Here is a 12,728-nt window from a genome sequence, read left to right as displayed (position 1 = left end):
ATCAGCGACAAAACGAACGATCAAGGACAAAAATAACCAAACCCTAATCCTACTTCTGATGCCTGCGTTAACTGCTCCTCAGGGTGGCCGAAATTGATTTTTTATCTTTTTATCATTCGTTCTTACTATTTAATAAGAGGTATAGTGGAGCTCCCTTTATAGAACTAGAAGGATGAAAGTTGGAGATTATAAAGGTTACAAATTTTTAAAATTTAATTATTTGTCTTCTGTGCTAAGTAAGGGAGGCTGTGAGCCTTATGGAAATATATATTAGTCTTTAAGATAGAAGGGTTACTTCTTACGAGGTAGAAATAATTTAATATGCGGCCCAAGATGACACTTCCACTAAACTTAATCAATTACCCTTAAATTAATTAATTAATGACCATTGACTAATGAATGTGTGTGCCATGACACAACCCTATGGGCTTTTAGCCCACAGATGGGGGTCTCTAACTTCAAATGTGAATAACTCTCAAACTGTGAAGAATTACATGGCGAGCCACATACCACCAGAAAGATCTTTCCGAGAATGCAACTAGAAAGATTTGTACATGAAAAATCATGAATTTCCATTCAATATTTATCGACGAAGATTGGGGTAGATCCTGGTACTGCTTGGGTTGACATCAATGACAACCACCTATCAACAATTTGAAGTCTTGCACTTGCAATAATAGATATTTCTTTTCTAAAATCTTATCTAAACATTGTATTGGTAGTTTGTATCTTCGTTATATGATTACTTTGTACTGCTTCCTCCTCAACTGACATTGAATTGTTTTTTATTTGAAACTACAATCTAATGTTTGCTAGTTATAATATTTTAAATCTCATATTTGCAATGATTGATATTTATTTTCTGAAATCCTATCTATATGCTGTGCTGGTAGTTTTTCGTATTTACCTGCATTGTGTGATTTTTGGGAGTATTTAAATGCTTGGAAAGCTTTGGTGTTTTTCAAACACTTTGCAACTATGATAGCAGATGTGAATCCAGCCACTAGTATACTGCACTATATGCTTATTCATTTACTGTTACCCTCTGAAACTGTCTGATAAAAGGTTTTTGGCCTGCCTAACCTAAGATTGCAGTAGTTATGGTATGGATTTTATTTGCTCTTTTAGGACTTCAATCAGACACCACGTTTTATTTTTATTTTGGAGAGATCCACACGCAAATTCTGATCTCCAATATTATGTGGCTTGTATTTTGAATTTTCTAAGAAGATGCAAATCTCGGATCTTTGAATTGTGAAGAAATAGGCTTACTATTCTATCTGTTAGAATCATGTTATTTGGGAGAACAACATTTAGAGATTTATATAAACTCCTGAAGATTTAAGATTGTGGAATCTTATCTTACAACTTGCCCATTTGTTTATGGTTTTTCCTTTCAGAGAATCAATGTTGGATCCTGCTGCAGTCTTTGGCATGCTCTTTGGTAGTGATTATTTTGAAGATTATGTTGGGCAACTTGCTCTCTCTTCAATGGCTTCAGTTGATGTGGCAGGGGATGGGCAAGAACTAAATGTTAGAATGAAGGTATTTTGGTTATCCACTAAGGTTATCTTTTCCAATAAACTTATCTCAATTAATAAGCCAATGTTGTTAATTTAGCAACTAATAAGCTTATCTTAATTTCAGGCATGATATGGTCTTATTATATATTGAAAAGATGTAAGAGGTTGCATGCCTATTTTCTTGGCCACTAGTGTGAGGGCATATCTCAGCAAGCATATCATATATAAGTATAATTGTTAGCCTCACTCTCTTAAAAATCAATAATAAATCCAATTATTAAATTACATAAATAAAATCATGAGAATTCCTCAAACCAAAGATTCTAGTTTGGATGAGAGATTCTCTCCAATTAGCTCTCCTAAATTAGTGCGTAAGTAGAGAAATTGTCTCAACCAAGTGAGTCTAAGATAGACGCACTATCTTAAAGACCACTTGCTCATGTATTTAAATGTATTATTAAATTATTTGAACAAGAGAGAATTACATGAGCATGAGAGGCCACATGATGGCTCTTTGCCTTTTCCGCCAGTTTATTGTTTGTGAGTTGATTCGCTGTACATATGGTTTTATGACTTTGTGATATGGCTGTGTGATTCTTCTTCATGTGGTATCAGAGCCTGCAAGGTTCAGATCTGTTTATTTTCTTATTGCTTGAGGACTTATCAAGACCCGCCATCATTCGGCAATTGCATTAGTAGCTGTGTGATTTGGATCGATCGACATCTTGAAGGCTATCGAATGGAGTTGAGTATATTCATCATCAAGATTCACTGAAGAGTTCATATTTTTTTATTGGTTGAGTGTTGATCTGGTCATCAAGCCATGCGTATCATCGTTTGGAGTAGATCAGTTTGATGAGACAGATGTTGTAAGAAACAAAGAAGCAAAGTTTGTTTTTTAATTGGTTTTATTTTTCAATTAACGTTCATGCTCTTATTGCTAGTAGTATTCTTGTTTGGGTCCAAGAGAATGTTGGTTATGAGTGGGGTTTTGGAATTCCTACTGTAGCCATGGGAATAGCTGTGTGTAGCTTCTTTTCAGGTACCCGTCTATACCGACATCAAAAGCCAGGGGGCAGTCCCTTGACCCGGATAGCCCAGGTGTTAGTTGCATCATTTCGAAAATAGAACATCCTTGTTCCACGTGATAAGTCTGGTCTTTATGAATTTCCAGATAAGGAGTCTGTCATTGAAGGGAGTCGAAAGCTTGAGCATACAGATGGATTCCCCTTTCTAGACAAAGCTACAGTAGAGACAGTAAATGATAAAAGTACAGATGGCTACAATAACCCATGGAGACTCTGCACTGTGACTCAAGTGGAGGAGTTAAAAGCAGTAACTTCTCTGTCATCAGGTGAGACACATTCTGCTCATTGTCATTGTCTTTAAGCACAAGAGTGTTCTAAAGAAAATTATTTCAGCTCCTTCAAAAAAATAAATCTTTCTGTACTTCTGAAATATTCAGAGTCCAAATGCCCTTTGCTGTAATCTGCCAATTCACGTGATCTTTAAACATGAGAATTGCCTCTTAAATAATCCTCCATTGCTACGGTCCACTGCAATTTCGTCCGAGCTTTGTAAAATTATAACATTCTGGGAGCCGGTGGTATCTGAAACAAATTAGACAGAAAATCTTTCTGTCGGTTGGGTTGCAACCAGAGGTCTTAATTTCAATTCCCCGAAAGATACACCTGAACGGAATTCGTGTATTCTAAATTTTTGGCATAATTAATTTCTTGGAGCAATTAAGGTCGCGTGTTCGAATCTCCTGGAAACTAAATGCTTGGCAATGTACAGGGATACCGTTTTTAAATTGGAAGTCAAATTCATTCTCACTGGAGCCGAAGCAGTGAGAATGTAAGTGTCTGGGGTCTGTTGGTGAATAAAAATGGCTGAGGCTGTTGTGAAGGCTCTGATTGTGGATATTGAGCTGGAGAGTCACCACAACCTAAGCGCTGTGAATTGCCCTTGGTGAAGCCATCATTGTGCAGTTGTGGTTTCGTGGGCTTGCTTCGACGAAGAACAAGTTTTAGGCCATTTCCCGCAGAGAAAATTATTCTATTTGACGTGTTTGACGTCTTCACGATCTTCACACTGACTTTGCAGTATGCAGCATATTATGTGTTGTATGGAGGAGGCTGGTCGTCAATGCTGGTGAACTTCCATTGGTTGGAAACAAGGCTCCTGATTTTGAAGCAGAGGCTGTTTTTGATCAAGAGTTCATCAAGGTCAAGCTGTCTGAATACATTGGGAAAAAATATGTTATTCTATTTTTCTATCCTTTGGACTTCACTTTTGTCTGCCCCACAGAAATCACTGCTTTCAGTGACAGATATTCTGAGTTTGAGAAGTTGAACATTGAAATTCTTGGTGTTTCTATTGATAGTGTGTTTTCTCACCTTGCTTGGGTTCAAACTGATAGGAAAGCTGGCGGTCTTGGTGATTTGAAATATCCTCTGATATCTGATGTTACGAAGGGTATTTCAAAAGCCTACAATGTTTTGATTGCAGATCAGGGAATAGCATTACGCAGACTCTTTATTATTGACAAGGAGGGTGTGATTCAACACTCCACAATCAACAATCTAGCCATTGGTCGTAGTGTGGATGAAACGTTGCGTACATTACAAGCTCTTCAATATGTTCAGGATAACCCCGATGAAGTTTGCCTAGCTGGGTGGAAGCCAGGAGACAAATCAATGAAGCCAGATCCCAAATTGAGTAAAGAATACTTTGAAGCTATTTGAAAATCAGGATGAAAATTAAATATAGCGTTGGTCCATAGCACTGCATTGTGGTCCAAGTGAAGGTTTACTTGGGATATTAAAGAATAAGGCATTCAATTTTGATTATTTTCTTGATATGTAGTTATTTTGATGTCGCCTACATTGAAGGCATGACTGCAAAGATCAACGTTTTTCAAGTTTGGTCGGTTATTAACCGAAGCTGGCATTTGCACGCTGTTTGGCGCCATTTTCAGTAGTTCAAACGATTAACTAAAGACAAATCAGAAAAATACTGGCTGGCTCACAGCGTTCGACCGTGCAAAGGTGAATTAAACGGGAATTCCATAGAATCGATGCATGCAATTGCGATTTCGCATGTGGCTATAGTTTTCTGTACAAGACAAGTTGCTTGGCTTTAGTTTGCGTTCATTTTTTTTTTACAAATCCTTTTAAACACTGTTGGATAAGGTATGCTTTTAATTTGTAAAATTTTTATTTTGGAGTGATAAGGTGAAAGTATTTTGAATTTTGGAGCGATAAGGTGTGACTTATAAATCTTTGGAGTGATAAGTGAAGATTTTTTGTTGTATTTTGAAGAAAGCTTTAGTTTTAGCGATTGAGTCAGTGCAGGCCGTTTTTGAAGACAAAGTTTGCAGTTGTGACATTGAAGATTGATGTACTCTAGTGGTTAATAAAAACATATATTTTTGTGGTGATCGTGTCCTAGATCCGCCCGAAATTGAATAAGGGGATCATAGGTACACTCTGTGTCGTGAATGTGCTTGCATGACTTGTGTCGATTTTGTAAAAATGCTCTTTTTCTTATGCTTCAACAAAACAACTACATGCACATAAGAAAAGTTTACATATACAAGTCATCAATCAAGCTCCTGAAATCAAAGCTCCCATAATCACTTAAGTTTAGAAACACAAAGCGTCACATCATTGATTTGATAAAAGCAATCTTCTGCAACAACATTTCACAAACAGCTAATTCATGCCATCAAGTTAAGGACGCTACACACTCAAGCATTTCAAGTCCAAACGACATCAACATTATGAACACTTTCTATATCACTTGCAATGTTTTAACTGAATTGTCCGGGTGCATTTTCGGTTGTAACCGACACCCTCATTTGATTTGTTAAAGTGCATCATTAAGTCAAGTCAGTTGTTACTTGAACATTGAATTTATCATTTGTCATTTGGGTGCATTTTCGACAGTGTTCGACACCCATCATTTTTCAACACATTCAGTGCATCATTAAGCGCAGTAATCACACAAGAGTTCAAGACGACAAGTGTTTCAAGCAAGTACAATCAAGCAAGTGAGCGTGTTCATAAAACGATCAAGCAAGTTCAAGCACATAATCAAGCGCGCAATCATCATCAAACGAGCGTGACTTCTAATCTTCAAGTAAGCATCAAAACAAGCATGTGTCTACAACAAGCGCACTAAGATCAAGTGAGCGTGTCAAGTAACCAAATCAAGTGCGACAGTTCAACGCACAACAAGCGAGCCTGTGTAAAGTTCATTACAGCATTCATAAAGTTCCTTTCAAGCAAAGTGATCTTCATCAAGTGAGCGTCAAGTCAACAATTCAAGCAAGTGTTTAAAGCATCAACAATCAACAAACAGTACAAGCGAGCCTGTCATTTCAGTGATCAAATCAAGTGCACAATTTTCAAGCACGACTTCTACACCAAGCGAGCCTGACTTCAAAGTAAGCAAGACAACATGGCGACACACGTTCAGCTGTCCCAAATTCTTCACAATTTAATGTTATCATCAGTCGATGACATGGTGAACATCAACAAAACAACACTTGTTGACATTCAAGTACATCTTCAACATGCACATGAAACGATTGAGTTCCTTCAACTAGAATCGCAACTGCAGAGAATTGAGTTGCAAGAGAAGCGTGTTGCTTCCAAGTCTTTTCCAGATACAATTGATCATTCGAACTCATTCATCCAACCAGCTTCAAGTGTTGAAGTTGTTCCAGTGCAACTTTCTTCCAAACCCATCATCAAGCCATGGGAAGAAATCCAAAGTAATCGAAATCGACGCGGCTTAGGATATGTCGAAGATGACGACAACTTACATATCCATGATTATTCAAAGCCCATTCAGTTCGTCAGTGCCGGATTACTTGAACTTATCCCTTCAGCAAGTTCTCCACAAGTTGTAGATAGACATCAATACATACAAACTCAAGTTGCAGACAAACCGAAATGTTCTCATTGTCAAAGAACCGGTCATCTGGAAGATCAGTGTTTTGATCTTCATCCTTGTCACCATTGTGGCAAGTCAAATCATACATCAGAGAAATGCTGCAACCAACGACAGTCAGCCAGATTGAAGATAAATTATTCATGGATTGATCCCTGGGAATGGTCATCCACAGCCAGAAGATTGTACAAGTTTTACAATCGGATTCACTCACACATATTGCAGCCAACAGTCAAATGACGATGGTACTCTCGTGCAGTTGAACGGGGGAGTACAACAGTGAAACTCTCCTACACCTGAAGGGGGGGAGTTCAGATATCAAATGCAGATGATTGTCTCTCCTTTCAGCTGACAAAGGGGGGAAAATGTCAATGAAATTGACAAGTGGTTGTCAGACTGAAAGTCTCGACAACATCAGTGAAGCAACCAGTGGGCATCTTCATCAGCCAGTGGGCGATCATCATCAACAAATACGCTAATGGGTGTTCATCAAATTGTGTCCGTGGACACCGAACGCTGTTTTCAAGCAAAGGACAGTTGGATCCTTTTGCAGCTTGGCACGTGATGGAGTTGTCAAGCGACATTCAAAGATGAATTAGACATGCAGCAAATTCATGTTCTCTTCAGATTTGAGTTTTTTTCCAGCATCCAGCTTTGGCGGTTTTTTCAGGAAAATAATTTTTGAGGATCGACTTGAGAACTTGGAAGATGGTTCCTTGTTCGTTTTGGATTTATCACTGGGGGGGGAATGTTAGCCTCACTCTCTTAAAAATCAATAATAAATCCAATTATTAAATTACATAAATAAAATCATGAGAATTCCTCAAACCAAGGATTCTAGTTTGGATGAGAGATTCTCTCCAACTAGCTCTCCTAAATTAGTGTGTAAGTTGAGAAATTGTCTCAACCAAGTGAGTCTAAGACAAACGCACTATCTTAAGACCACTTGCTCATGTATTTAAATGTATTATTAAATTATTTGAACAAGAGAGAATTACATGAGCATGAGAGGCCACATGATGGCTCTCTGCCTTTTCCGCCAGTTTATTGTTTGTGAGTTAATTCATTGTACATATGGTTTTATGGCTGTCTGATTCTTCTTCAATAATCAAACACAAGATAGCTAACTAATGCAGTGAAGGTGATGAGAGTTAGTCTAATGAACATGTATTGTAACTGTTCTTTATCTATTTTGTACTTTACACTTTTGTAATCTTATCTCCTTTGGGTGATGGTGCAGATTGATCATAAACCTATTTTCTTGTATTTTAGTGGAGACTTGGTCAACATTGATCACTCTCCAATTGGTTAAGACAGATGAGTGTGCACCATGTTATGACAAAATTTAACACGTCAGTGCAAAGCTTTCACAAGGTGCGACTAGTGTAACATGGAAGTGTTACCATTGTCACCTAAGCAACAATTTCCTTCTCTTTAGTGAAGGATGGATCTTACAGAAGGGAAGCTTCTCTAGTAGCTTTAAGGGTTCCTAAGGAAAAAAAGAATCAAGTTTAAGAATAGCTATCAAACTACTTAAATACCACCAATAAGATATAATATTCAAGTCAAGGATAAGGTGGTTAGTTAATGAAATTTCCAGATTTGAATGAATGGGGAGGTAAGTCAGTTTTAAAGGCTTACCCAGTCAATCTTGTTCAAAAAGGATCTCCAAACACTGCAAAAGAGGAAAAAGCTATAGCTGTTGCAAAACTTTCAAGAAAGAAGATAAACTGCAACAATAGGACAATTTATAACAATAGCAAATAAGATAGCCATTGAGCAACTACTAGGGCATAAACAATGGATTAAACTAGGGGTTTATCAAACTAACTAAATCTGAAAATTGAGATGCATATATATTATAATGTCATGTCTCCATTTTTATTTTCCTCTATTGTACAACCAGGGTGGATTTCCAAGGCATGGGATGGCCAGGTCAGGGGAGCAAGATTATGTCATCATGGGTCTTGGGGGAGTTCTGAAGAGTTTTTATGGGATCTAATGGCATTTTCTTGGCATATACCATCATCCACACAACTTGCCTTTTGTTCTGTTGCATTTCAAAAACTTAAAAAAAAGCAGGGTTATTATTGGGCTTGACTTAGTTAATTATGCTTGATTGTGGCATTTTAGGAGGATGATTTGATGGAATGTGTTAGTATAATAGCTCGTTGGAATCGAAATGAGAAGATCTATAGGATGGGATGCTGAGAAACGACTTCCAGTGGCCTGAGAGAGTATGGTGAGCAATTTATCGTTTTCCCAGATTAAAAATGACTTTAATTAGTCATTTAATTAAAAAGGGGAAAATAATTAATTAGAGGAAAAATGCCAAAGTGACTTAAGTGACATAAAATAAAATAAAATTAAAAAGTTACTTGAGATAAAGTCAAGGAAGGAGCTTCTAGAATAACAATAAAATAATAAAATAAGATGCTTCTAGAGGCTTGGAGATCTATCTATGGAGTCTTTAAAAGGAGGAGGAGATCATTTGGGACATCTTGGAGTTGAGTATTTGTATCTCGTGGAGAGATTTGGAGAACTGAAGTTCCTAGCATTAGTTGTAGCCCTAGGACGGAAATCCTCGGGTGATTTAGTGAGAGTGGGCGAGAACCCATCTCTCCCCTTGGTGAATTCATCTAGAATTCACAAATGCTTTATCAGTTGATCTTTCATTTTGGAGGCCAGGTATAGCTTGTAGTAGATATTTGTGGGAGGCCATCCTCTCAACCATTTCCAACATTATATGTACTCTTAATTTTTATAAAATAAAGCTGAGTTCTTTTGTGTGATATTCCCACTTAGCAATATTGCTAAGGGAAATATCAATCTTGCCCAATCTTGTCTTATTTCATGTTTGCACTTAGGAGATGTGGGCTCAAAGGTCCCACATGAATTTTGGGATTAAGTGGGGGCCCAAACATTAGGAAAGAAGGGAAATATTGCAGCTCTAGTGGAGCGTGGGGGTCACCCCATGGAGAATTACGACCCACATGTGAAAGACAATCTCATTGGAGCGAAGTTGGTGGGGAAAGTCGAGCTGGGCCCACATGGGCATCTTGGAGGCTCTTTGATAAATAGAGTAAGAGACACTCATTTTGGTCATTCATTCATTTATTCAGAAATTGTGTCTTTGACATAGCACGCTTGAGATGAAGCCAAGTCCGCAGTGTTGTTTAGCACACGAGTGTCTCTAAGCAGAGATCTCAACCCTTGCTTTGGTGGACTTTGAGTGCCAACCCAAGGAGGGAGTCCTGTCTATACCAGTTCGTACCAGCAGCAGGGAGTGCGAGTTTATGGAGAGAATTGGCAACAACAATACAGGGACTGTGCAACTCTTGGAGGAGGCACGCTTGGAGGTTGTGGAGTGAAGGGAGTTAGGGGTTGAAACTTGAGGTAGAGTCTGGGGAAGTGTTGTGGGGGATTTTCCAGGATTTTGGCGGAGCAGCAAACACAACAATTGCTACATGTTACATCTTCTGCTTGTGGAGGAGGGCCAAGCATTTGGGGGTCAATCTTGGAGCGTCAAAACTAGGATAAACCCTTTCTGGGTTTATTGAGGAGAGGCCAAGATTGAATTGGCAGAATTTTCTGGGCAGATTTGAGGGGTCAAACATGGGTCCCAATTCACCCAGCAGCTAGAGGAACTAGGGGAAAATTGGGCCGAAGTTCGAAGGTCAACATTTGGTAAATTCCTTCGTGGGTTTTTATGGGTTATTGGTGTTGATTTTTGTGTAGCTTGGGAGGTACTCCAAGCCCTAGTGTTCAGGGTTTGGAGGGCAAAGCGCCACAAGTAGGCTTGTGGGCTTGGAACCCAAGCATGGGGTTTTGCACCCATCGGGATTTGGGCCAAAACCATGATGAATTTGAGCATGAGAAAATTTGAGGTGATAGAGCTTGGCGTGTCGATTCCAACGCTTCAAAAATCACCCAAATCAGAGCTCTAGAACTTGAGTTATGAATTTTTGAAGTTGTCATTAGTATTTGGACAGTCAAGTCATGTAGGCTTGAGGAGGATTCGTCCAATAGACATGACCCTTCATGAATTCATGGAGCCCTCATGTTGTGTATACATATGAGGTGTGTGAGATCATTATTGACACATCCAACTCATCATAAAATACCTCTAAAATAGGACAACAAAATCTAAGGCCAGGAAGACATGTTTGTGGAGGCTTTTGGACTGCTGAAGAAGTACGAATTTCTTAAGGAGCTGGGCCGCAGGTGTCTAAGGTCTTCAGGCAACTTGTTAGGTGACCTAGAGGATGAGTTTTGGGCTGACTGTGATGCGGACCCCTTACAGAATCTAAGCCGCATTTCAGAGGTATGTAATAAGTGTTTTGTGTGCTAGTTAAAAGTGTTAAAACTCTGTGTATGGGCCGCAAGGAAGTGGCATAGGTACAACACTGTAAGGAGGTGATTTGTGGGGCCGTGAGGCCTTGTGAGAGCCTCCTCACTAAGCTGCAACCATTGAAGGGATGCCGCAACCTGAATAGGGACTTTTTCCAAGTGTTTAGGGCAGATTCATCATGCTGTTATGAACAGTGAGCTGTAGGGTGTGACATGGAGTAACCTTGTGCACTAATTTAGCGTGAAAGAACAACATAGGTGGTAGCCTAGTGGGAGAAGTTAACACTGGTCTGGAACAAAGGATTAGGGTTGTTTGGATGCCCTAATCAGTCTTCTAGAAGCACAGAAACTAAAGCAAGTGGGCAACAACAAGGAGAGTTGTAGATGTCCCCTTGGATGATAGTTGGATAGATGTCCTAGGTGAGGACATGACGGAGCCCATATTTGTGCAATAACTCCGCTATTGTAGAGCAAAGGGTAGAAATGGAGAAGTCTGTGGGCAACCATGTGTAAGAGTCTCCTAGGTATGAGGATACCCTAACTAGGTGCAGATGCTACAGCGTGGACTTGGTCAGCATGAGAATGGACCAAGTGTGAACGTCGATTGGGCACTTATGGTCTGCTGGAGGACAGAGTGATAGTGTCCAAGTTGAAGCCTAGTGAGCAACACCTTGATGGACAAAGGTAGTTGCGAGAGAGGCAATTGTTGAGCTCAAGGGTCTAACCAACTAGGAGCAGTTTGTGGAGCCCGATACTTGTGTGTGGAGAAGGACTTCTACAACAAATGATGGGCAGTCCTCCTAGCCCATGTTCATTGTGATGGTCATCTTGCAGTGATAGGTGGCAGTGCTCCGTGCCCTATGTTGGTCTTCATCGGTGCAACGCACGAAGACCATAGTGGGCTGAAGTCCCTGAGTAGCTGAGGAGCAATAGTGGGCAGATTGAGAGTTGTTCACAAGTAGAGCTGTGAACAACTCGACAGGAGTCTCAATTTGTTGATGCATTGATGGACGAACAATCAACTAGTGAGCAGATTGATAACCGAGACTCAGTGGCTAGATGGACTTGGAGCATTGATAGAGGCAGTTGCAGATCGGGCGCTGAAGGACTGGGCAGGTAGAGGGTAACGACCGAGGGGAGCTGAGAGAGTCGACTTCATTAGCAAGATGGTCAGAGTATCTTGTTAAGGGCAGATTGGTCGTTGATGTACTGACACCATGCCCCAGTTTGTATCTTATACTAGTGGATGTATGAGGGCCATTATCCCTGGTACTGGAGCCCTAGACTGTTGTATTATATGTTGTTTAATATAACGAAGTTAGCCGTAGACTGTTGTCTCTCCAGGCTCTGTGTTGTCTCTCTGGTACTAACTCTGCCTCTCTGCTATGTATTCTCGTGCCGAGCCGCCCCTCACCGCCACAGATCACTGGCTCAATTCTCTCAGCAAACCTTGCTCCAGAAAATCGAACTGACTGATCAACTTGGCGTGTCTCCAACTGACCTCAAGCCTCCTCTTATACTTTTTCTGTTGAGTCTTCAACGGCCGAGATTAAGTCCCTAATCGACGACTAAGATTAGATTTGGCTTGATCCATGTCATTTAGAACCTTCTCACCCAGTTTTATATTAATGCCCATTAATATTTTTATTTTCCTAAGTTTAGACTTAGAAACCCATTAAAAATATTAATTATTTTAATATCTCTCTAATCGGGTGGAATTTCCCCAAATCATTTCTGGGTCTTGGAGATCTCATGTGCTTTAGCCTCTTCACCAATTTTCATGGCTAGAGCACATCCGATGCTACCCCAAATCAACACTAACTCTTAGCGAGGAATGTGCTCTAGTAATGCTCCACCACTGAACATCACCCTGATCATCCGACACCGGTACCTATG

General features: G+C 39.7%; 1 protein-coding gene and 1 pseudogene across 2 annotated transcripts in view; both read left to right on the top strand.

The window, feature by feature from the left end:
- LOC149246143 (DNAJ heat shock N-terminal domain-containing protein) overlaps positions 1–12,728 on the top strand; it is a 443,617-nt gene that overhangs the window by 195,146 nt on the left and 235,743 nt on the right. For both annotated transcript variants that reach the window (XM_089457835.1, XM_089457834.1), the window contains one exon: positions 1,401–1,545. In XM_089457835.1, the coding sequence (XP_089313961.1) occupies positions 1,401–1,545 (145 nt within the window). The remainder of the gene's footprint in view (positions 1–1,400; positions 1,546–12,728) is intronic.
- On the top strand, positions 2,535–4,348 carry LOC149246145 (2-Cys peroxiredoxin BAS1, chloroplastic pseudogene; annotated as a pseudogene).

Source organism: Pinus tabuliformis, chromosome 7, assembly GCF_031772625.1.
Source record: "Pinus tabuliformis cultivar Carrire ecotype Pingquan chromosome 7, CPIR1, whole genome shotgun sequence".
Taxonomy (NCBI): Eukaryota; Viridiplantae; Streptophyta; class Pinopsida; order Pinales; family Pinaceae; genus Pinus; species Pinus tabuliformis.
This window is presented reverse-complemented; position numbering and strand designations above follow the sequence as displayed.